This window comes from Argentina silus (genome assembly GCF_951799395.1).
Source record: "Argentina silus genome assembly, chromosome: 5".
Classification (NCBI taxonomy): Eukaryota; Metazoa; Chordata; class Actinopteri; order Argentiniformes; family Argentinidae; genus Argentina; species Argentina silus.
Genome location: NC_139659.1, coordinates 8,904,686 through 8,928,734, shown reverse-complemented (window position 1 = coordinate 8,928,734; position 24,049 = coordinate 8,904,686). Strand labels below are relative to the sequence as shown.

General features: G+C 42.5%; 4 protein-coding genes across 7 annotated transcripts; 2 read left to right on the top strand and 2 right to left on the bottom strand.

Annotated features, from left to right (window-relative positions):
• Positions 1-2,205: 2,205 nt before the first annotated feature.
• tor1 (torsin family 1) lies at positions 2,206-6,376 on the top strand. 2 transcript variants are annotated; one of them, XM_083670316.1, is made up of 5 exons: positions 2,206-2,604; positions 3,599-3,864; positions 3,962-4,137; positions 4,451-4,578; positions 4,900-6,376. In XM_083670316.1, exons 1-5 carry the CDS (start codon positions 2,418-2,420, stop codon positions 5,142-5,144), a joined length of 1,002 nt encoding a protein of 333 aa, XP_083526442.1. In that variant the 5' UTR covers positions 2,206-2,417; the 3' UTR covers positions 5,145-6,376. The 2 variants fall into 2 exon arrangements, with proteins under 2 accessions (XP_083526442.1, XP_083526443.1); XM_083670317.1 differs by lacking the exon at positions 2,206-2,604 and adding an exon at positions 2,890-3,166.
• Positions 6,377-6,513: 137 nt separating this feature from the next.
• Positions 6,514-9,136, bottom strand: nsa2 (NSA2 ribosome biogenesis homolog). Its single transcript, XM_083670318.1, has 6 exons — positions 9,003-9,136; positions 8,162-8,349; positions 7,839-7,989; positions 7,412-7,591; positions 7,016-7,208; positions 6,514-6,797 (listed from the first exon to the last, which is right to left on the bottom strand). The coding sequence occupies exons 1-6, from the start codon at positions 9,003-9,005 to the stop codon at positions 6,730-6,732; spliced, it is 783 nt and encodes a 260-aa protein (XP_083526444.1). The 5' UTR covers positions 9,006-9,136; the 3' UTR covers positions 6,514-6,729.
• Positions 9,137-9,461: 325 nt separating this feature from the next.
• On the top strand, positions 9,462-17,015 carry gfm2 (GTP dependent ribosome recycling factor mitochondrial 2). Its single transcript, XM_083670596.1, has 20 exons — positions 9,462-9,787; positions 9,903-9,981; positions 10,075-10,120; positions 10,227-10,324; positions 10,440-10,565; positions 10,720-10,808; positions 10,959-11,047; positions 11,376-11,436; positions 11,590-11,769; positions 11,977-12,057; positions 12,445-12,593; positions 12,914-13,054; positions 13,135-13,234; positions 13,379-13,574; positions 13,770-13,846; positions 15,006-15,144; positions 15,343-15,516; positions 15,712-15,827; positions 15,994-16,176; positions 16,663-17,015. Exons 1-20 carry the CDS (start codon positions 9,743-9,745, stop codon positions 16,789-16,791), a joined length of 2,298 nt encoding a protein of 765 aa, XP_083526722.1. The 5' UTR covers positions 9,462-9,742; the 3' UTR covers positions 16,792-17,015.
• Positions 17,016-17,153: 138 nt separating this feature from the next.
• On the bottom strand, positions 17,154-23,652 carry hexb (hexosaminidase B (beta polypeptide)). 3 transcript variants are annotated; one of them, XM_083670597.1, is made up of 14 exons: positions 23,344-23,652; positions 23,014-23,159; positions 22,472-22,537; positions 22,062-22,108; positions 21,758-21,868; positions 21,385-21,486; positions 20,929-21,061; positions 20,456-20,636; positions 20,212-20,298; positions 20,023-20,095; positions 18,608-18,788; positions 17,925-18,015; positions 17,684-17,788; positions 17,154-17,477 (listed from the first exon to the last, which is right to left on the bottom strand). In XM_083670597.1, exons 1-14 carry the CDS (start codon positions 23,595-23,597, stop codon positions 17,414-17,416), a joined length of 1,641 nt encoding a protein of 546 aa, XP_083526723.1. In that variant the 5' UTR covers positions 23,598-23,652; the 3' UTR covers positions 17,154-17,413. The 3 variants fall into 3 exon arrangements, 2 of the variants coding, with proteins under 2 accessions (XP_083526723.1, XP_083526724.1); XM_083670598.1 differs by lacking the exon at positions 18,608-18,788 and adding an exon at positions 19,471-19,645 and having other exon boundaries at positions 23,344-23,651; XR_014554230.1 differs by lacking the exon at positions 17,154-17,477 and adding an exon at positions 19,471-19,645 and having other exon boundaries at positions 17,739-17,788.
• Between the last annotated feature and the right edge of the window lie 397 nt (positions 23,653-24,049).

The following is a 24,049-nucleotide window of genomic DNA, read 5'->3' as shown; positions in this document are numbered from 1 at the left end:
TTATTAGAGAACATCACAGCCACGTTAGAACTTGGCTCATTCTGTGGACATGGGAAAGCTTACCAGGGTTTGTGAACCAGATAAAAAAAACACTTACACTCACCCTATTTATAACTCAACAGACTTCTGCAAGCTTGGTACTGTATAAGCATTATAAATGAAAGATGTGTCCTCATAACCCAGTCCAACTGTAATCACACATCCCAAAGGGGAGGTTTGACCTGAAGCCAAACTTTCTCTCCCCTCCTTTGTCTCTCTCCTACTCTCTCTCTCTCTCTCTCTCACACACACACACACACACACACACACACACACACACACACACACACACACACACACACACACACACACACACACACACACACACACACACACACACACACACACGCACACAGCATACTCCCTTGTTTCATTTGCCAGACCTGTCTTCGCATGGGGGGGAACTAACACATTACCCAGAGTTCCAGAGTGATCTGTCATTAAAAATGATTTACTACGATATTTATCCAACCTTTATTTAAACCAGGAAGTTCCACTGAGATATACAATCTATTTTCCAAGGGAGACCTGGGCATCAAGACATCAAGGCACAATCCTTAACAAGTGCTAATATGAAAAACAACCTCCTTCCTATGCAGTGTTAAACTGTCTTTGTTTGCAAGTTGATTCTCTGTCTTTTGCAAGTCATTCTTTGTTATCACTAAGTCTGCCTCCCCTCCTGCATGTGGGGATATTGCTATAGTTGGCTGCTTTGCCTCAATCTGCAACACTTCAGTTCTGCAACAGTCATCAGAAAATCTGATGATCTAAATCTATGCAAGGAGACACTTGATGACACAACAGAATACACTTGTATGTATGCACATTTCGTATTCATAAACACATTCAGAGAAGTTATTTCAGCACACACCACACACACACACACACACACACACACACACACAGTACAAGTCAGGTACCAAGGAAGCAGGTTTCTTTTCCATAAGCAGTCTCTTTAGGCACAGTACCAGCATAGTATTGCAACATTGCATCTGATCCTCAGCCAATAATATCAAAGTCCCTTACAAGTACAGTAAGTACTGGAAAGTATTTACAGTCCAGTAAATCTATTAGCCTGAATCTCAGTCCCTGGCAGTGTCACCCACATCCTCTGGCACATGTGCAGCTAATAAGACATCTTAGACAATAATTCCCTCTCAGATACATACACCTTATGAAAATAATCGAATGAAATGTTAGAACATGTACAGTAGACTTTCGTTCATCTGATCCTGATTCTACATTATCTTTGAATCTACCTATAGGGGCATAGGCTTCATATCTCAGAGCCACATGGAACCAATCAGAACAAATCTTATGTTTGGGTGATGCTGTACAACAGCATTTATGTTGATGTAATATGACCTGCGTGTTCTGACTTCTCCTCAAACCATTATATAATGACTGATATGATCATATCAAAACTATCCTAAAAAAGGAATGTTATGAACGTGTCAAAAAGGAGTTGGTGGGGATTTGTGTGCAGTATATGTATCTTAGGCCTACTACTTTGTTTAAACGTGGACTGTGCAGCAGGGTGAGCTCTATTGGTCATCTATCATCTATCTATCGTACTATTACGCCCTCTTCTGGCAATGATTGAAAGTGTGTAAAAAAACATGTATATTTGTGAAAGGAATAGTAAAGTATAGTAAAGAGACACATTTATTTCACCGTAGGCCTACATTTTATATGTGGATGCACTGAGCCCACCTGCCTATTGAAATAATCTCTGCCATTAAGCAGCGGGTTGCTCACCAAAGATAAGCATATTACCTTAGGCACGTTAACTCGCGCATCAGGCAATAGGCAGCAACCTGGGGTAACTGTATAGGTTGTCTGGTAATAACGAGGCTTAGTTCGGGTTTAGTTCTTGTGATTACTCAATATTGACATTCAGAGAGTATCCAAACATTATGCAATGATGTCTAAAATCAACTGTGACCATCTACCGTATACGCCTGATAACTTTGACCTATTCATTTCCACCCAATTATTTACCATAGGTGTGATACTTCTAAAAAACTTGTCAATAATATTTGACAATAACACTACTGTCTTTGCTTGACTCTTTTTGCTCCTCGATTGGCAGCTAAACTTTGGATCGTGACGTCATAAGAACACGCTCGACAGTGCGCTGATCTCTCTGCTGTGGTGGAAGGGGTTCTCCGTAGCTAACTTGCCAGTAGTTATACAGCTACTTCTGAGGTGTTTTGTTTTATAATGTTATTTAACATATTCCGAGAATCGTGACAAGCCAACTGAGCTAGCTATGCCTGATGAGGCTGATCTTTGGCGAAATATAAAGCTAGTTTTAGGAAGGTATCATAGCTAAACATCCGTGTTTGTTTGTGGTGGTGGCTAGATAAGGATATAAGATGCGACAGGTTTTGATTCTGTGTGTTCTGTTGAACATCACGATGACAGTGGCGATTGAGCCGATCAGTACCAGTATAGCGCTTGGTGTGGCTGCGGCTCTCACTGGCTTCTTAGCCAGCTACCCGAACATGTTTTACTATTTTCATGAATGTTGCAGACCAGAGTGGATCTCCTACAACAAATCAGGTAACTAAGAAAGTTTGCAAACTTCAACCATGGGAATATATTCAGTACTGCCCACTCACAAAATGCAGGGATATCAGAGTTGTTTTTCTTGTATATCTGTCATGTGGATGTGTCCAATGCTATTTTATTGTAGCGGTTATTGGTTAGAACAATATCTGGTTTCCGTAGCTAGCATCTTCATATATTTTCACAACCTTACGGAACGTTGCTTCTATTGAATGCAGCTTGTTTCAGTGTCGCACAATAATAACGTACGAGGATGCACTGCGCTTGTTTGCATTGCCAGTGAAGAGACGGTAGGCCAAGAGCTGCCCCCCGTTCTTTTTAAACGCGTTATACTCCTTGTATAGCCTACATGATTAAGTGACTTTAAAAATGAAAGTAACTGGCAAAATCTTGATTCGATATGCTTTGATAACAAGTGTTATTGTAAATGCGTTCGAGCCAATCACAACAACCGCAGTTGCTGGTGTTGGCGTTGGTGCTTACATTGTAGGGAAGAAAATATACAGTTATTTACATGAAAGTTGTGATACAAAATGGATTGCTTTTAATTCAACAGGTACGTACATGTGTTTTTTTCAGTGTACTAGAGTATGGCCTAAGACTACATCGGGTGGATAGCTAAGGTAGTGGATCCAGGTTTCTCTCCCAAATAATCATTAAGACAGAGGGTCTCTGCATCGACGTGGCTCGACCATAGTATCGAAGATAGTTACTCTATTTAGTCATGATAGAGTAACTATCTTTGATCGCCATTGGCATTGTTGTTAAAAGCGAAAGTCAAAGCGTTATCAGTAGTAATATGTCGAGCTACTCACCACCAACAGGCCTATATGATTAGAGTTTGCCCCCTAAATCTACAATTGATTAATCACATTTCCATTAAGATGTCCACTTAAAACCATGTACAGTCAAAGTAGGTCTACTAGAAACTCACATTATGACACTAATTTCTGATTTTTTTTTTGTTTGTTTTTGTTTACCCCACCAGGTTTAAAAGTCGACCTCGATACGAAGATTTTTGGTCAGCATGTAGCATCCCGAGTCATACTGAAAGCAGTAACTGGATTCATGAACAATAAAAACCCTAAAAAGCCATTGGTCCTCTCTCTCCATGGATGGACTGGCACAGGGAAGAACTTTGTCAGTCAGTTGATAGCTCAAAATATCTACAAGGAGGGAATGGCGAGCAGTTTTGTCCATCAGTATGTGTCTACAGCTCACTTCCCACATCAGAGTCAGATCGACACCTACAAGGTGAGTAGTCATCACAGCAAGTGTGGAAGATATGATATGTATCTTGCAAATGTGCTCTGTAAGGTAAGTCTTCCCTCACACTGTTTTATGTCTCCAGAGTCAGTTGCAGCAGTGGATCAAAGGCAACGTCACTAACTGTGCACGCTCAATGTTCATCTTTGACGAGATGGACAAGATGCACCCGGGCCTCATCGACTGTATTAAGCCCTATCTGGACTACTATGAAAGACTGGATGGGGTCTCCTACCGAGAGGCTATCTTCATATTCCTCAGGTGGGGAAGGTCTTGAAAAGGATATTTAAACATACTTGTAGTGGTTTAAAGGGACACTTTGCAGATTCTTATTTATTTATTTATTTTTTTACCTCAGTCATTGTTCAGATCACCGTTCCCGAATTAGCTTCTGCCTGGTTTGTTTACATCCATAAGTAGCGTGCTAACACATACATACATCACTTATGTTTACTAATGTGCATCTTAGCTTAGATGTGCCTTTGTGTGAGGTCAGCTATCAATCAGAAACGGCTCCCTCCAAATGGGTGTCAGATGTCTAATGTCTGCTAGTTTGTGTTTATGGTCCCTATAGCAATGCTGGAGGAGAGAACATCACGCAGGTGGCTCTAGACTTCTGGAGAGCAGGGCTTAACCGAGAGGAGATCAAGCTGAAGGACCTGGAAACTGCACTCTCTCTCTCCGTGTTCAACAACAAGAAGAGTAGGTCACCTTTATACATGCCGTTTAACTGACGCTTTTATCCAGAGCGACTTACATTGCAGTGAGTGCATATGTTTTTCAGTATATATGGTACCTTTCACTATACACACGTTCTTAGGAAAACTTCTAACTTCATATGTATTTCTGTATTGTAGGATTTGGTGCTTCATTTTTCTAAGCCTAATTAGAGGATATTGGGGATAAGCAATGTACGCTTTGTCAGGGCATTCATACACAGAATAGCTACCTTCTTTTATTTTTTAACTCTGTTATTTAAACCATGTCTTTGTTCTTACTTTCTCTCACACTTCTGCTCTTTAGGTGGGTTCTGGCACACTAGTCTAATTGATAAGAACCTAGTGGACTTCTTCGTCCCTTTCCTGCCTCTGGAGTACAAGCACGTCGTCTTGTGTGCCATGGCTGAGATGGCGGCCAATGGCCTGAAGCCTGACCTGGACGTGGCAGATCAGGTGGCCAGGGACATGATCTACTTCCCCAAGAGCGAGAAGATCTTCTCTGTTAAAGGCTGCAAGACCATCAGCAGCAAGCTTGACTACTACACATAAACCTCAGCCTCCGAGGGGGGAAGAGAAGAACACATCTATTGCCTGCTGTTTGCACTTTCTTAATGAAAAGCTCTCTGCTAGTCAGAGAGAGGAAGTCAGTGACTGAACTCTTGAGGGTAGTGGAGTCTTTTATTTCCCTGCTCACACCGCAACTATGTGGAGGATTTCCACAGGCTTGCTCTGATGATGTCAGTATTGTCTAATGGGAGAGGGGGGCAAACTGACTAGATTTTTTAACCTATCAAGGTGCTTGATCTTTACTGTTATATATTATCTAAATGAGAATCTTGAAGATGATTTCCTTTTATTGCGAACTGTGCTGCACGTCAAGTGACAGTTGAAGACATTGTTTCATTGAAAAAGTGGCACAGTAATATTGTGCATTTGAGGTACACAGAGGACCTTGTGTATTTTATATCTGTCATCCATAGTACTTGGTTAACCTATACTTAAACATGAAAGAAAATCTGCCTTAATCCTAACATCAGTTTTTTTGTTGTTTTTTTTACCTGATAAATTGAGCACATTTCATAGTCTTATGTAATTTTATTATTATTAGTATGGAGTCCAGTGAGTCCACCATTTTTTCCCAATATAAATCAGGATTTTCTGAACACCAAAAAACGAGTTACAGCTCCACCTTGTTAAAACATCTCCAGAGGATTTAATCGTAAGGTTTGTTTAAATTGAAGCCACAGTAAAACTGTACATCTTATTTCTGTAACCAATAATGGTTGCACATAATGTTCAGTTTTATTTTTTATTTTGGAGCGCATAAAAATATCAAAAAGGTTAAATTCTTGGTGATTTATGGAATGAAATGTAAAACTGTGAAGTCAGAAATAAAGACACCAAAGCACTAGTTTACTATTTCACAACTCAGTGATTGATTGAAGGTTAAAACCTAGGCATGCTCATTTGAGGAGACTACTCAAAGTAGAATACCGGAATATCTAGACTCACATTATCTCATGTGAGTCTAGAAGGTCAGACAATATGTATGTTTACATACTTTCTATTTTGCCCTTAGTATGTGTCTTTAAAATATGAGTTTCTCTTGTGGGGATAAGGGGGTGGATGATGGTTGATATGTGGCTGACAATTCACAAAATGGAATTTCTTACATGTCTTAAAATCTGAATCACAAATAAAGCCAGTAATTTTTTCATGTCTTTTATACAGTCTCCGAGATGGTTAGGTAATCTGAAACAACATGGAGTCATTCAGAGGCAGTACATGAGTGATGTTTTGGACAATCTCTTAATGTCAGTGCTCAGTAGCTCACTAGTTGTTTTGTGACCTAGCTTGGGTAGCTCCGTCTGTTCAATAAACTAAAAGGAGCACTTATACGTCCAAGAAAATTGCACGGTTTATATATGACAAATTTATTTGACAACGATAACACAACCCCTTTTACTTTACCATGTTTCTTTGAGTGATAGAATGTGTTACAAAGTAAGCCGTCTGATGTTTTCTTGATTTTTCCATGGCTTGTCCAGCAACACTTCAGTATTCCTTATCCAGTCTTTGTCCAGTTGAGACAAAGCTCTAGCAGTGTGTTACAGGCACAGTCTGTATAGAGTTTTTATACAAGCAGAACAGCGTTAATGCAGCCGTCATTCTCTGGGTTATTCGTCACCTGGGCGTATTTACCTGGGGGGGAGAATAGACACTAATCACTACACTTATTATGGCAGTGTGTTTCATTATCCCTACAGGGACTCTCATATCTTATCTTATATCTCTCCAACCAAAACACACATCTTATTAAACATGCTTATGTTTCTGGAACCCCATGTGGCTACATGTGGCTCTTATCTCTCCTTGTGGCAACAAATCAACAGAATTACAAACTAAAGAGGAGCACTCACCCCAGATGACCTTTCCTCCCTGTGTGACCAGGCCCAGCTCGCTCACGTTGACCTCTATCACTGTGCCCTTGGTGATGACCCCCAGGGTGGTGTAGAGGGGCGACGAAGGGTTCTTCTTCACTCCCAGGATGGGCAGGCAGAAAGTGGCCTTCAGCTCTGGATGGGTCACATGGGCGTTCTTGAAACGTAAACCCTGGAGAGGAATGGGGAGGAAAGAGTTAGAAACCGTAGGTGCCAGAATACAAACATTAAATGTTTATACTAGGAAGAGTTTCAATGTTAACATGTAACCACATTCTTATATAGCAATTAAACACTGAACTCTTCATTTCAACTGACTGAGAATGAACAACTGCCAGAAAAAAGGGTATATGCCAGAGTGTGGTGTCATCTTACCATGGGTCTGATGAAACGTTCGTATTTGGGGGGCTTGCGGGTGAAGCCTTCGCCCACAAAGCACACTTTGGTGACCATCCTCTTCCAGGCCTTCTTTTGCCTCTTTCCTGTCCGGATAACTTTGAGCACCTCAGTCTCTCCCTGGGCTCGCACCTTGGGCAGAGGTACCTCCCATTTACCCTACAGAGGGGAAAAAACAGATCAGAACACAATTTAGAACTATGGTACAGTCCGTTTCTAGATAAGCTACCATTTTATCAGTCTTTTTCCAATGAGAATGCCTTGTGCGTACGCATGATCTTACTCAATCTTCATCCAGGCGTTGTTCATGACCGTTAATAACGGCCTATCAAGATATTCCTACCTTCAGTAGGAAATGATGACAAAGCCTCAGACTGAACTAAAACAAAAGGCATTGGATACTCACAGCCTTCTCTTTCCTCTTCTGTTTGATCATGTTGGAGAGGACCGTGGCGCGTGACTGTCCCTCTCTGTCCAGCAGGTAGGCCGGCACTGCTCCCTCTGGTGTCTTGTCATCCTTCTTCTGTTTGGTGTTCCTCTGCTCATGCATTTTGAGGCTGTAGTGACACAGATGGAACACAGGTCAACAAATGCTTTAGATAGACCATCCTGATATTCATCAGAAATAGCTGTTACTGTAGTACTATAGGCTGTTGCAGTTGGGGAAACTGACTTGGATTAAAGCTTATTAGAGCCAAAGTCTATCCTGTTGAACAATAGTGTACTCACGTCTTCTTCATCTGGATCTTCTCAGAGTGCCTCTGTTTGTGGTAGAGTTTAGCCTTCAGACCAATCATCTTCCTGGCCTTGTGTGAGCGTGTGTGAGCCTCACGACTCTCCTTCTTCCTCTTCCTCTCATGGTGATCCAGGCGCTGGCCATGGCGCTTGCGGTGCAACTCAATGTGCTCGTTCTGGGGCTGAGAGACGAATAATAGAAGACAAAATTAGAATTGATATAGCCTGTGGCGCTTTAAGAATGTACATTATTCAGAATATCACAATACAAGGTGTTGTTGTTTTTTTTAACACTAGGCGTGCCCAAAATCCCAATTCCTCTTGCACCCTTCAAAATATATGTATCATGGAGATAATATTAATATAAGTCAAATAGTACTGTGAAGCCTTTATCATATCTGATAGACAATTATTTTGATTAACCTACATCTACATTATCCATAAACTGTAGCATTACGTTAAATCGATGGCACCCTACTTGATTTTGTCATGAAAACAGCTGTCAACGCGACTCACTGTTTCGCCCAATCAGTGAATATTTGCAACCAAATGTTCTTATTGGCGACACACTGAACATACAGTGACGCTGATGCATTGACAACAATACGTTATTTGAGACGACGAATTGTCTGAAGTCGAGCAATTTATTCTTCGACATAGTTGAAGTTAGCTAGCTAGCTAGTAGCTGATAACAACATTGACGCGCCAGACCAACTGAATGAATACCGTCTTTTGCTGCCACATGTGTTAGCTAGCTAGCTAACTGGCATGTGAAGCTAATACGTTGTCCCAACAAATAAAGCACACTACAGTGTGAAACATTGGGGTATCTTACCATTGTGTGTCTTGAAGGTTACGTATTCAAGTAAAAACTTATTTGATGGAATCGGTTGCTGGAGAAGGGGATTTATTCGTTGTTTTGTCTTGAGGCTTGGGTATTTGGTGTTGTTTTCCCGAAGCCAATAATTTGAAGGAAGTACGTCACTAAAAACTGTCCTCTCACCAATACGACCGGACAGGAATTATTACAGCGGCACTGTAGAGACTGACATGTTCCTCGTTGCATGGTAGTGACATTCCTATCTACATTTTGTGTTTCCATACACCATCCTAGGTTACAAGCGTATTATTGTAGCATTCTAAACCATTTATCCACCCTAGTTTTACTCTTCAATAAGTATAATAATTGGGAACAACTTTAGATTGCCTGGAACTTAAATGAAGATATGTGTGTTCTTTGGGGATGTATTTTGAAGATGCACTACAGGAGGAAAGTGTGAATTGATGGGAATGGACATAGATTGCATAGTTTGAGATGTTGAAGACGCGTATTAGCAAAATTTAATTATGTTTCCCCAAGTACAATGAATGGCTGGTATTTTAAGACTGTGTTTCCTTTCTCCTCTCGTTGTTCAAAGCCAGTGACATGTATGGTTAATGCATGACATTCACTTAGTCAGTCGACATTGAGTCTGTCAACTGTCTTATGCTAGTACAGACAGTATCATGCCAGTAGGCCACCTACAATATTTATGAATATAGGGGATTTGCTTGTATTTCAAGCACACGTTGAATATGCGATTAAGAGCGGCTTTTGGGGCGTTCAGTGTGTTGATTGGGGTAAGTAATATATTTCAGTGGCAGCTAGCGAGAGAATATACATATTTGCATTCACTACAACTGTTTCCATTGATTATATCATTGTGTATACATTATGTGCTGTTTATTTTAACAGGGGAAAGGAGTATTGAAGAATGGAACCCAACTATGCAGGTGGAGATTACAAAGTCAAAGAGTGTACAGCTTTCTGCCAGGTGCATATCCCAAGTTTTCAGCTGTCATGATGTACACTAGTCTAGTTATTGCAAAGTTACCAACCATTTACAATGTTCTATCCATTTTTATAGATGATGTCAAAACATTACGAGCTGTGGTCAATCCAGATATATCCAAGTAAGTCATGACAACCTGCTGTGTTTTGCTGTCAGAGTTTTGTCAGCAATATAATGATCCATCTGGCCTGACTGTCAGATTTCTCTCCATCACTGTTTGTCTCCAGAATCCGGAACATTGGCATCATGGCACACATAGATGCGGGGAAGACGACCACGACAGAGAGAATGCTGTACTACTCCGGATACATCAGGGCTTTAGGAGGTGCGTAAAGAGAAGCTCGTGTCAATGCTGTTGTGTTGACCTACTGCACGTAATCGAGCAATACTTAAAGGAAACAGTATCTCTTTTAAGTCCCCTCTCTCTTGTTTTCTCACAGATGTCGATGATGGGGACACAGTAACAGATTTCATGGTTCAAGAGAGGGAGCGGGGAATCACCATACAGTCAGCCGCCGTCACCTTCGATTGGAAGGAGCACAGGATCAACCTCATAGATACCCCAGGTATAAAGTCGGCATAATCAATGTAGACATTATCTATAAGGACATCAACTGCAAGATCAACGTGTGTGTGTGTGTGTGTGTGTGTGTGTGTGTGTGTGTGTGTGTGTGTGTGTGTGTGTGTGTGTGTGTGTGTGTGTGTGTGTGTGTGTTTCAGGGCACGTTGACTTTACCCTGGAAGTGGAGCGGGCACTGCGTGTTCTCGACGGGGCAGTGGCAGTGTTTGATGCCTCTGCTGGTGTTGAGGTGATTATATGATATTGTACTGTTATTATATGATATCACATCTGTTGGGTGCTGAAATGCGTCTACGGCACATGTATTCTGAACCAGTGGGCTGAGCTTTTAATGACTCTGTGTGAATGTGTGTTCTGTTGTGTTTTGTGATGACACTAGGCTCAGACTCTCACAGTGTGGAGACAAGCTGACAAACATCAAGTGCCATGTATTTGTTTCCTGAACAAGATGGACAAGCCTGGGGCAAAGTAAATAATAATAATAATAATAATAATGATATGTATGCCATTTAGCTGACGCTTTTATCCAAAGCGACTTACAAGTACATAAAGTTAGTAAATCATCTATACATCTATGCTAGGAAAAGGTTCCATTAGCGGTCACAATGCTAGAAGAAGGAAGGATTACTTTTTTTACATTTTTATTATCAACAGTAGAGGAACTGTACAGAGGGGTAGTGTGGGGTGAGCATCCAACATCTATAGGTAGGAGTCACATAACCAAAATAAATGGAATCCCTCTTTCTGGATTCATCAGCATTGGTCTCACAAACATGTTTTTTTCTGTTTATCATAGTTTGAGTTTTTCCATTGAGAGCATAAAGAAGAAGCTGAAAGCCAATCCTGTTCTACTTCAGGTAAATTCCATTGTGAAATACATTTGGGTGACAGAGACCTCTGCCATCATCTGGCAAATGGATCACAGTAAGAAAATATTAAATGCATTATTTATTGTTTCCATGACTCCTTGTCAAATGTTTGAGAATGAATGAGAGACATCTGTCACACAGATACCAATTGGCAGTGGGAAAAGCTTCACAGGATTGGTTGACTTGATCACCAACCAGCAAATGACATGGCGGGTGAAATCCGAGGATGGACGTGTGTTTGAGACCAAAGCCCTCAGCCAATCAGATGACCCTGAACTCCTACAAGAGGCCAAGGAAGCCAGGGGGGCTTTGATCGAACAAGTACAGGAAATAATATTATTGTACCACTATCTGATAGTAAACGCAGGAACCTCTTTATCAGAAAGATACCACTACTACCATATCTACTACCATATCTCACAGTGCAAACATGATTACAATACATATTAAAGAGGGGGGAACTTTATGTGTCAAATTATGTGCCACTACTTTTTCCACCATTTACATTTGCATTGTCTTCATTGACAGGTTGCTGATCTGGATGATGAGTTTGCAGAGCTGTTACTTGGTGATTTCAGTGAAGACTTTGACGCTATTCCTCCTGTCAAAGTAAGCATCCTTTTGTTGTGCCAAGATATCACACCACACGACCAGTGGAGGCTGGGGGAGTTAGAAATCGGAGGACGGGCTCATTGTAAAGCATGGAACACTTTTTTGATACCATTCCTCATTCCATTCCATGCATTACAATGAGCCTGTCTTCCGATTTCTACCTCCGCCAGCCTCCATTGCACACAACATAGTTCAGAACAAAGTGGCCAGCTAATACAGACAGAGAGGTAATATACAAAGAGGAATTGTGTTTGGTCCAGGCTGATGTCCATAAAAGGATATTTGTTTTAGAAGTGGAACTTAAGCCTCATTCTTTCAGTGTTATGTGATGTAGTTTATGCTCCCCCCCCAAACACACATACCGGTACATACTTGTGTATGCAGCTCCAGGAGGCTGTGCGACGGGTGACTCTGGCCCGTAAGGGCGTCCCTGTGCTCTGTGGAAGCTCTCTGAAGAACAAGGGTGTTCAGCCTCTCCTAGACGCCATCACTGCCTACCTCCCTGCCCCCAACGAGAGACACAACGACCTGGTGTGAGTGCATCTCCAATCTCAAACTTCTAATGCCAATTTCTTGTAAACAACAACATCATAATTAACACCTAAGACAACCTGACAACAATCTAACAACCTAAGACCTTTGGCCTATTGCTGTTGCCCTAAAACTGTCTCCAGTGAGACCTAACCCAGGGCCAGTCAGTCTGACCTCTCATAGGGTTCCAGTCACTTCCTCATTCTTCTCACACATATGAGTCAGGGATCATTCCTGGAAAGACCTGGCTTTTTGATATCTTTTCATATGCGTTTGATTTCTTTTTTTTAATCAGACAGTTTGATGTGTCCTCCACTTGTAGGCGCTGGTACAAGGATGACCTGTGTGCCTTGGCCTTCAAAGTCCTTCATGACAAGCAGCGTGGTCCTCTGGTTTTTGTCAGGATCTACTCTGGCACCATGAAGCCCCAGTCAGCAGTCCACAACATCAACAGGAACAACACGTAGGTGGTTGAATGTTGTTAATAAAACATATTGCTCTGGTTGAGCTGATAGTGACATATTCCCTGGGTCTCCTCTACAGGGAGAGAATGAGTCGGTTGCTGCTGCCGTTTGCTGACAAGCAGGTAGAGATCTCCTCCCTGACTGCAGGGAACATCGCCCTCACTGTGGGCCTGAAGCAGGTAGGGCTCCTCCAAGAGTACCTGGGATTGATTAGTAAGTCTGTGTGTCCCACCAATATTATTTTCAGTTTCAGAGACACTACTTCTCTTTCTCTTAAGAAGTCTGTCTTTCAGTTTGGTAACAATGTCTACCCTGGTTCTCAGACAATCACAGGAGACACCATTGTGTCGTCCAAGGCCTCTGCAGCGGCAGCGGCTCAGCGGGCCAAGAAGGAGGGGGATGGGGAGAGGAAGCGGGGTGGAGGAGGGGAGCAGGGCAGCCTTGTCCTGGCCGGAGTGGAGGTCCCTGAGCCTGTCTTCTTCTGCTCCATAGAGCCCCCCACCATGGCCAAACAGGCAGGTGAGTGGCCATGGAACTTCCCTCTGTTGTCTCTTTGGTTGTGTCCTCTGTAGGTGTATTTGAGCCAACAGGCCTGAATCTCAGTGGGACTGTCATGTCTTCATGCTATGCTATGTATGTCACTACTGAGAATGTATAAACTCTGAGAATGCAATAAAAAGCTATTCATTTGAATGTCCTCTGTTTTCCTAAAAGACCTTGAGAATGCCCTGACCTGCCTGCAGAGAGAAGACCCCAGCCTCAAAGTCAGGGTTGATCCTGACTCTGGACAGGTAAATACAGTTAGGTCCGGAAATATTTGGACAGTGACACAATTTTCATAATTTTGGCTTTGTACGCCACCACAATGGATTTTAAATGAAACAATTGAGATGCAATTGAAGGGCAGACTTTCAGCTTTAATTCAAGGGGTTGAACAAAAATATTGTATAAAACGTTTAGGAATTGCAACCATTTTTATACACAGTCTCCCATTTTCAGGGGCTCAAATGTAATTGGACAAATTAACAATCATAAATTAAATGTTCATTTTTAATACTTTGTCGAGAATCCTTTGCAGGCAATGACTGCCTGAAGTCTGGAACCCATGGGCATCACCAAATGCTGAGTTTCCTCCTTTGTGATGCTTTGCCAGGCCTTTATTGCAGCTGTCTTCAGTTGTTGTTTGTTCGTGGGTCTTTTTGCCTTTAGTTTTGTCTTCAGCAAGTGAAATGCATGCTCGATCAGGTTGAGATCAGGTGATTGACTCATATTTGCTCTTCTGAAGTCTTTATGGTAGACTTGGATAATGATATGTCTACCTCCTGGAGAGTGTTCTTCACTTGGCTGGATGTTGTGAAGGGGTTTTTCTTTACCATGTGAAGGATAGTGCGATCATCCACCACTGTTGTCTCCCATGGACATCCAGGCCTTTTTGTGTTGCCGAGCTCACCAGTGCATTCTTTTTTTCTCAGAAGGTACCAAACTGTTGATTTGGCCATTCCTAATGTTGCCGCTATGTCTCTGATGGATTTTTTTTATTTTGCAGCCTTGGAATCAACTCAGACCTTTTACCTGCTTAATTGATAAAGAAATAACAAAGGAATAGCCCACACCTGTCCATGAAACAGCTTTTGAGTTAATTGTCCAATTACTTTTGGTCCCTTGACAAAGAGGGGCTACATATAAAAGAGCTGTAATTCCTAAACCTTTCCTCCAATTTGGACCCTCAAATTAAAGCTGAGAGTCTGCACCTTAAGCCCATATTCATTATATAACTGTAACTTGAATATGTTTTGGTAAACAGCTAAAATAACAAAAATTGTGTCAGAGTCCAAATATATATGGACCTAACTGCACACTGTACCACCAGAAGAAGAATATCTTAAGACAAAACTATAGAAATAGAATTGTATATTGGAGTGTCATCTTTGCAACCCTTCTCTTCCTCAGACTATTCTGTGTGGGATGGGGGAGCTGCACATTGAGATCCTTCATGACCGCATCCGGAGAGAATACGGCATTGAGACTCACCTGGGACCACTACAGGTGGCCTACAGGGAGACCATTCTCCAATCAGTGTCTACTACAGGTATGCTCAGCAGGTCTAGAGGAATCTATATGCCCATCTTTATGCACAGCCTGAGAGTAATGTAGAGCAGAAGAAGTTATCCCAACTTCAGCAACAAAGACACATCTAACCAAAAAACGGTTAGGGTCTATTTTAGTTAGAACAATCAGGATTAGTTAATTCATATGTTTTGTTCCTGTTTATGCGGTTGTGTTCCAGAGACACTGGACCGCACTCTGGGGGAGAGGAGACACGTGGTGATGGTTGGCTTGGCCGTCAGCCCCTTCACAGGCACTTCCTGTGACCTCACCTACGAGGATGACGTGGAGGAGCAGCTGTCGCCCGGCATCAGGGAGGCGGTGGAGAACGGAGTGCACAGCTCTTATCTCCAAGGTAACGGGGTCTCGCTCCAATTAAACTGTTGAGTAAACTTGAACTCTACTTGCTGTCCTTGTTGGTCAATTGGATGGTTGCATCTGCACTCTCTATGCAGTCACAGTGCTAATAAACAAAAGCCCTCCATTTGGCTCAGAGTTGTCATCCTAACTGCACTCAAGTATGTACTTGTTCCTGCGTTTCCTCTCTCAGGTCCGTTGCTTGGTTACCCAGTCCAGGGAGTGTCCACTATGATCCAGAGTGTGAGCATGGAGCCAGGGACGTCCCTGGCCATGGTGTCTGCCTGTGTGTCCCGCTGCATGCTCAAGGTACAGCAATAGGGGCCATGTCTCCCAGTATGGGTTGCTCAGTTCAGGGTGGTAGTCTGGTTCAGGGTGTAAAGCCTATAGCCTCCCCTGGCCTTGATAGTATTGTATATACAATGTGGGATGTTGCGATAGCAACACTGGTAACAGCATGTCTCTGTCTCTGCAGGCCATGAGGCAGGCAGGGGGGCAAGTCCTGGAGCCTGTGATGTCACTGGAGGTGACCGTGGAGGAGGAGCACCTAGGCTCCACGCTGGGTGACCTGGCTCAGAGACGCGGGGCCATCCGCGACATCCAGAGTCGCCGTGACAACAAGGTGCTACTGGCCACTGTGCCTCTGGCTGAGATGATGGTGAGTTCGAGAAATGTCAATATAAACGTCATAGTCAAAGAAAAATACATTTTCCTCTTAAGGCAGTACACCCCAAGAAGAAATACACCCAGAGAGAAATCCTTGGCACAAATGGCAGGCTGGTAATGGCCATAGTAATTTAGCTGTTTTGCTTTTCTCTATCTGGTCTTTTTGCAAAGTGAAAAGTCACTCTCATTGTTAATGCTACTGCTTACTCATATACTGCTTACACTGCACTACTTATACTATACTGCACTACTTACTGCTCATATATTGCACTACCTGTATATACTGTTCATTGCACTTTCTGCTATTTTGCACTTCTGGTTAGACGCTAACTGCATTTCGTTGTCTCTGTACTTGTACTCTGCACAATGACAATAAAGTTGAATCTAATCTAATCTAATAATTTTTAGTAATATGTGAATATGCAGCAAAGAGTTGTAAGCCTTAACCATGACATGATGAATCTCTCTCCTATCACAGGGATACTCCACCGCCCTGCGAACCTTGACTTCTGGCAACGCCACCTTCTCCTTGCAGCTGGACACATACGAGACCATGAACCCTCAGGACCAGAGTGTACTCCTTAAAAAGATGGCTGGGCTCGCCTGATGGTGTCACTTGGCTACTAGATAACATGGTTGCAGGACTTGTGGACACCCGTGGTAGTGACTGAAAGTTACAATTTGACCTATGAACTACTTTGTATTACAGGGCAAGCTTCATGGTTGTGTTGTTAAATAGATTATGGCAGTGATGGATGTCTCCCTAAATAGGGGTATTTGCTGTGCAAACGACACAAGAATCAATTCTCTTTATGTAAACTGTATATGGACTCACAATAGTCAAGTGATTAAAGTGTATTTATATTCTGTTCAATATGATCTAGTGAAGAAATGTGTTTAATGTACTTGAGTCATTCACTTCCATTGTACTGTATCTCACTTCAGATGTCCATATCACTGTACAAAGAATTGACCTTTCCAAAGGTTTATTAATTTTAAATCATACAAACATTCATATAAAAAAGAGATGATTTTCCAAAACACAAGATCAATGTTTGACATTGCATGTAATGAGGATTTCTCTGTAGAACATTGTTAAAATACTAATTTAGCTGTTCAGTGCATCAATGACTTCATGAAGATGATCTCAGGTTTGATTACTCTGTTTAAAATGAACAGTAAGTAAATGTGATTGTGTCCTTCCCTTCTATGCCTGCAGTGGCTGCATCTCAGATCCCTCTGTACTCATGAGGACAGTAACTCACAAACAGAGGCTGGGCTGGGATCCCACGCCTGAGAGAGGGAAAGAGAGAGTCAAACGATGGCCTGATCGGGAGGATGTGTTATTGTCTACTTGGTCAAGAGGTGGTGATCCTGAGTGTTATTTTAATGACTCTCACTTCAAGAGGAAAATCTTTACACCACTTGGGCTTCAGCATTACACAGTAGATTGGTAGTCTCTGTATCAATCCAGTCTTCAAGATGATGGGGACACTTACGCGACCATGCGGCACCGGTGCTTGTTCAGCCGACTGTAGGCGTCGTTGATGTCCCTCACGTCCTTGTCACTCCACAACCGCTCTGCCACAGCGCTGGCACGGGGCCTGGAGGCGGCGGCAGCGCCACACACACACACACACACACACACACACACTCTTGAGCATAGTGTGAGATGTAGAAGAGGGTGTTTTATTTGAATGAATTACTGATTTGGAAATTAATGTCATGATTTGCCCATACCAGAGTCTGGGGCTCAAGTTGGTGGCATCCACATACTCCCCCCACAGACAGGCCTCTCCACCAATCACCAGCTTCTTCTGGGCATCAGTGCCTGGGTCACACAGTCAAAGGTCAATCAAGATAAGAGTTTAAGATTAAAAGGCACATAGGAGACAACTTTACAACATGAAGCCCATATGGGCTGGGCACACTGCCCAGCCCAACGAGCTTCTATACAAACACAATATAGAATATCATTTCTACTTCAGTCAACAGGCTTACACTTACTTGGACAGAAATGATCAAATCAAAACCGCATGACCATTGAATGTCTGAGCACATCCAGCTTTTGGCTGGGTTTTTGTTTTCACTGTACAGAACAGGTGGGTGGGCCTTATAACTGTGTCACATGAATCATCAACTAATCAATCTAGAGCAAGGTCAAGGCAAAGTTGGCCTTTATCGCACACAAAAATGCTAGTAAAGGCATCTGGCCTCCCTGCACTACAGTAACCTACTGTTTTATGAGTGACTGTTGAAACCAGTCCATCAAACATAAAATCTTGTAACTTGAAAATCTGCAAGAATGAAATCTATTCTCCTGACTAAAATACAGAAGATGCTTAATATTGAACAGACAAACCAAAGGCAGAGGAACATGCTCTTATATGACATTTGTCCAAAGCATCTATATGGACACACACCCTTGAAGTCTTGGGGGTCAGCCTTGTAAATGCCCTGCCAGTCTTGGCCGTAGGAGATACGATTGAGGTACCAGGGAGTGGAGAGGAGGGTATGGTACCCCGATGCTGTGACCTTTGCCATCTCTTCCTGGTATTGCTGCTGGTTGCCTTTCCACACGTGGATAAGCGTGTCTTGTTTCAGCTACAGTGCACACACATGAATACACAATTTTTTAACAGACATGTTAGAGGAGAGTCCTCCATGGGCAAGCTTGTCTCAGACTACATTCAACACGTGCAAAATAGTAATGAATTGAAGGTACTCCTTGCTTCCAGTTGTGTTTTTTTTAAAGCAAGGGTGTGATTTTCTCTTTATAGTAAGCCATCACTAAACAGATAAACCAAAGTTCAAGTACTGCAACGGACAGGTTAGTAGTCGCCACTGTCAGGGCATTAGTAATTGGTGCTAACCAACTGTTATTAAACAGAGAGGCATTGACTTACATCCCAACACAAAGCAAAAATGTTAAAAACAACCCTAGCTGTTTTACCAACACTCAGAATCTCTATCTCTGTCTGAGTGATCTTACAGAAACAAGGCTGGGTACTAATACAATGCACAGCAAAGCTGTATTGTCTGTCCGAAAGAAACTTCAACCAATACCTGATACCTAAACAGACTAACCTGGTTCCAAACCTGCCTTCCAACAATGATCATATCTCAGTCTTTGTACACTATGTTGAGACTACACCACTAGATATGAGAGCATATACCAAGCAGTTGTGCAATTTGTGTAAGCCTGTTGAATGAAATCTGAATCACAATTTTGTCATCTCCTTACATCACATGTTGTGACTATGAAAACCCTCTGGTGAAAACTGACCCTTGAAGTTGAGGGGCTCAACTGCGTAGTACTTCTGCCAGTCCTGGCCGTAGCTAATGTAATCTAGGTACCAGGGGGAGGACAGGATTGTGGTGAAGCCTGCCCTTGTCACGTTCTCAAGCTCCTCCTCCAGATTGTTTCCCATCCAGACATTCACTACCGTGTCTGGCTTCAACTGGAACACACAGTCCAAACTACTGTATTCAACCTGCTCTTTATACATGTGTTCAACTTAAACAAAAGGTTGTTGTTTTCAGTTACCACAAAATGAATAGGAAAGGAAATGAAAATACTAACAGTCAAGTAACTACAGTCAAGTCAAGTTAAGTCAAGCCATAAAGCCATGATCTTGAGCCATGAGTATGTACAGTAAGGTATTTACAACAGTTTTGGAAAAATCTTACTCATATTACTGAGTAATAAAGCTGTACTGCTGCTCCCATTTGCATCCATGCATTTCCAAGACATTTTGATACATTCGGACAGCACGTCATAATCTGACTGAATAACTAAAACAACAGTCAAGCTGACCTATGCTGAGTGCATGTTTACCTTGACGCCGTTGTCAAAGACTTCCTGCCAGATAATATAGCCCTTGCTGGTTGTGGTGACGATATCCAGGAGGCTATCACATGAAAGAGAATATCCACATCCAATTATTCATCTAAGTCCATTATGAACAGTTTATTTAGCAATGTCATTAAATTCACTGCAAGACCATGCCTGAATGCAACAACGTACTTCTGGATGTAGAAAGACTCCAGCTTGCGGTAGTCCTGACCAAAGCCATGCTGCTCCATGAACTTCTGGATATCTGGGTTGGACTTCCTGCAGATCAGAGAAGTAGATAGCAGTTTAACTTTATAATATTATTGATTTTGGGATAGAAACATTGTTATTATTGAGTAAATGTTTTCAGGTGCCATATGGCTCTGAGGCAAGCCAAGGGCTGTCATGAGATTCTGCAGTGGATGAAAACTCTTACCAGCAGCTGAAGTCCACCTCATCTCCACCCAGGTGGACGTAGGCATCAGGAAACACAGTGCTGATCTCCTTGAAGAACTGGCTCATGAAGTTATAGGTGGTGTTCAGGATGGGGTTGACAGGTCCAAATGTCCCAGAGGGGCTGGATCCAGAGTAACAGGGGGTCAGGAGGTCCTTCTGGCCTGAGAAGGGGGAGAGGAGCAGCCAATGGGAGAGGCTTGTTACAGGGGCAACCAGCTGAAACTAACACTGACAAGACCATCATGAATAACTCACTGACATGTTTGCTTATCAGTCTTATTCTTAATAACCAAGTGGCTGGACCTTCTAGGCTAAATACATACAAACAGATATCCAAGTGGCATTCTGAAGGCACTGCAATACACTACTCTCAAAAGCCACAAGAAACATTCTCCTCATGACAGCCATTTCAGTCTGTCAATCAAACTGATCCCTAAATGGCTCTAAATTCACCTTTGCCCCATGATTGAGTGTGCCCCGGCGTGTCGAATTCAGGAACGACACGGATGCCCCTAAGGCGGGCGTACTCGATGATCATCTTCACGTCAGAGGGTGTGTACACGTGTGTGTATGGGTGATACGCTCCCTGTGGCCACACAATACATCAAAACTAAAGTTACCTACAGTACAGTACATACAATTTGGATTACATTATGTGAAATATGTCAGCACTCTCATTCTGTTTGGCCCCACTCTATTTCAGTCCCTAGACCCTACACCTGGTGGTCACAGAACTGGGAAGAACTGGATAGGTATGACCAATAGAATGTTGGCTCCACTTAACCCTTCCAAGACACTCAGTGGAGCTTCCAACACATAACATTCTCCTTTCCAGTCATTCCAGTTCTGTGAACAACAAAGGGGTATGGGCTGGGATGGAAGCCTGCCTTCTGTAGCAACTGCACTAACCTGCTGGCTCAGCTGGGGAAAGGTGCGGCTCAGGTAGGGGAAGGATGGGTCATCCACAATATGCCAATGGAAAACATTGTATTTGTTCATTGCCATGGCATCCTGTGTGGATAAGGGGAGAGGTTATGTCCATATCTTATGTTGAAGCATCCATAAATACAGGCCTTTAACTGTTTATATTAGTGACTTATTCATGGTTGTAATAGCCAAGGGGATAAATGACTTTTATAGCAGTTTTTTTTCGAGTGAGTGGAACTCTAGATGACCTGATTATATTCTCTCTAGTAAGGAGTGAAGTGGGTATGCTGTGTCCTCCGCTATCTTCAAGGCTTTCCGCTGCGTTTTTGGAGTGAACAGATCTAGGATCACTCACCAGACTGGCCAAAATGACTTTAACAGGCAGGAAGTGACGTGAGGTGTCCAATAAGATGCCTCGATGTGCAAACCGTGGGAAGTCAGCTACATCAGTCCTATTGATGGTTTTCTGTGAAAGGAGAAGAACAAATCAGTCAACAAACAGAAGTGACAAGGAAAATCTTATTGCTTGAAATAGAATTACTAAGAACCAGCGGGAGGAACCTCCTCAATCCTATGACATGTGCTCAGACATGAGGCCTTTATGTTTAACCAAACATTCTCTTATCTCTTATCTTCACAGGGCACTAAAGGATACTTACAGCTCCATACTCATCCTCATACACCAACTGGCTGAAAGTCTCAAGACCTAGCAATAAAGAAAAGAGACAGACAATGACGGTGAGTGAAAATCACAACAAGATTGTAAATGTGTTTTATGTCAGCATGATCCACATAAATCATTTTTACAACAAACTGTAAATCTGGAAAGAGTATGTACAGTATACAGAAGTCTCTTTTTACAGCCACTGTGATACCAAGGTTAAAGTTAGAGGTTAGAGTCCAGCAAGGCTAATATAGAGGCTAGCATCACAGGTGTGACTCTCTTGCCCAAAGCTTTCAGAGCTGGCAGTCAAAGGAAATCAGTGAAAATCCTACAGTAAGTGTATGTATGTGTGGCCTCAGCCTGTGGGCCTGGTCTATGTGCAAAATGAGAACTGTGAGCCTTTACCTCTCAGAGCTCCCCACACCTTGGCTGCTTTCAACACAGCCACCGGTTGGTCTACTGAGAGTTCATCTGTGGACAGGCAGAGAAAAATATATATATTTTAGAAAAACCTCTGATTCTCACTGACACAACAGTTTAAAAGACAGTAGAACAAGTTACAGTATGCTAATGTTTCTGAATAGATGTTTAAGAAGAGATGTATAGTTGTTTTATTATGGGCATCTTTCTCTCTGGATTTAAACTAAATTAAAGGAACCGTGTACAGGGTCTTTACAACAAGGCTCTGGTGGTCTCACAAATCCTGACAGTAGATTAACCCTATTAACCCTGTCAGGTAATCTCTTACTCCATTGGCAGATGAGAGTCATGGTGGGGATAATACTCTCCCAAGCACTGGTGTGGGATGCACTGCACCAATCCACCACCCGCCTCCCCCCCGAGGCCTGGGCCCCCCTAATGCTGTAGAATAGGCTATTTATCGAGCTCCCAGCCATGCAGACCTGGATTAAGGCACCAACGAGGAAATGACAATCACTGGGACTCACATGACTCGTCGGATGTCACACCAGGGAAGTTGTCACACTCTGGGTCAGCTGATGTGATCCACACCTGTAACTCAGATATCTCACTGGCAGAAGACTTTCTCTTATGTCCCTGCTTCCTCATACTCCCGAATACATACTCGTAATACCTGCAAGACAAGAAACAAGGAAGGTTGAGTCAAAGAATGGTTTTCAAATTGCTGAATTTCAATTTAAAACATAGTGTATGATTTATTCAACACAGTATTTCATTTTGCAAATCAGATTTACTGACAAAACATCTCTAGAACTAGATATTGGCATCGAATACGTAACTCATATGACTAATTTTACCTTCGAAATGCACTTTGGAGAAGGCTGCAGCTTGGCCCGGAAGTCGATTCTTTAGCGTTGACTATTTGAAAGCTAGTGCTACTGAGTTTGAACGCAACCGAGGATATATGCACTTTCTGTGGCAAGGGCCAGAGAGCCCCATACTGAGAATCAACCAGAGTAGGCTCGTCCGCCTCTTCAATATCGTTAAATTGGAATCCCTGGCAGATAGAAACTGCGAGCAATAATGTTGCGAAATTCAATATCGCGATCATAATGTGCAAGACAGTTGCCAGCTTCAAAGTCAGCAGACGACTGGCGAACGACGGTGTTTTGGTAATTGCTTGCTTGAAGAGGGCGGGGCTTGCGTCAATGCGGAAATGTAGCAAATCATAAGACAAGGTATCATGTGATATTTACACGCTGATATAAATGCCACGTGCCAAGTTGTTGGACTGAGCTACTGTATGTTCGGTTCGTATTCTTATAGTTTTGAAATGACGTGACAAATGCAAATCAAATTGCAGCTGAACAACCCTCTCATCTAGCCCACTGACTGTAGAAGGAAGATCTATCTCCATCGTATTATTTGTGTATTTTCAGCCTAGTTTCACAATATACGGCAAGGTCAATAGACAAAAATGGTAAATAACATGCATTGATATGACATAGACTATAGGTCATATGACATCTACTTTTGGACAAATTATTGATTAAGTTGAGGGCT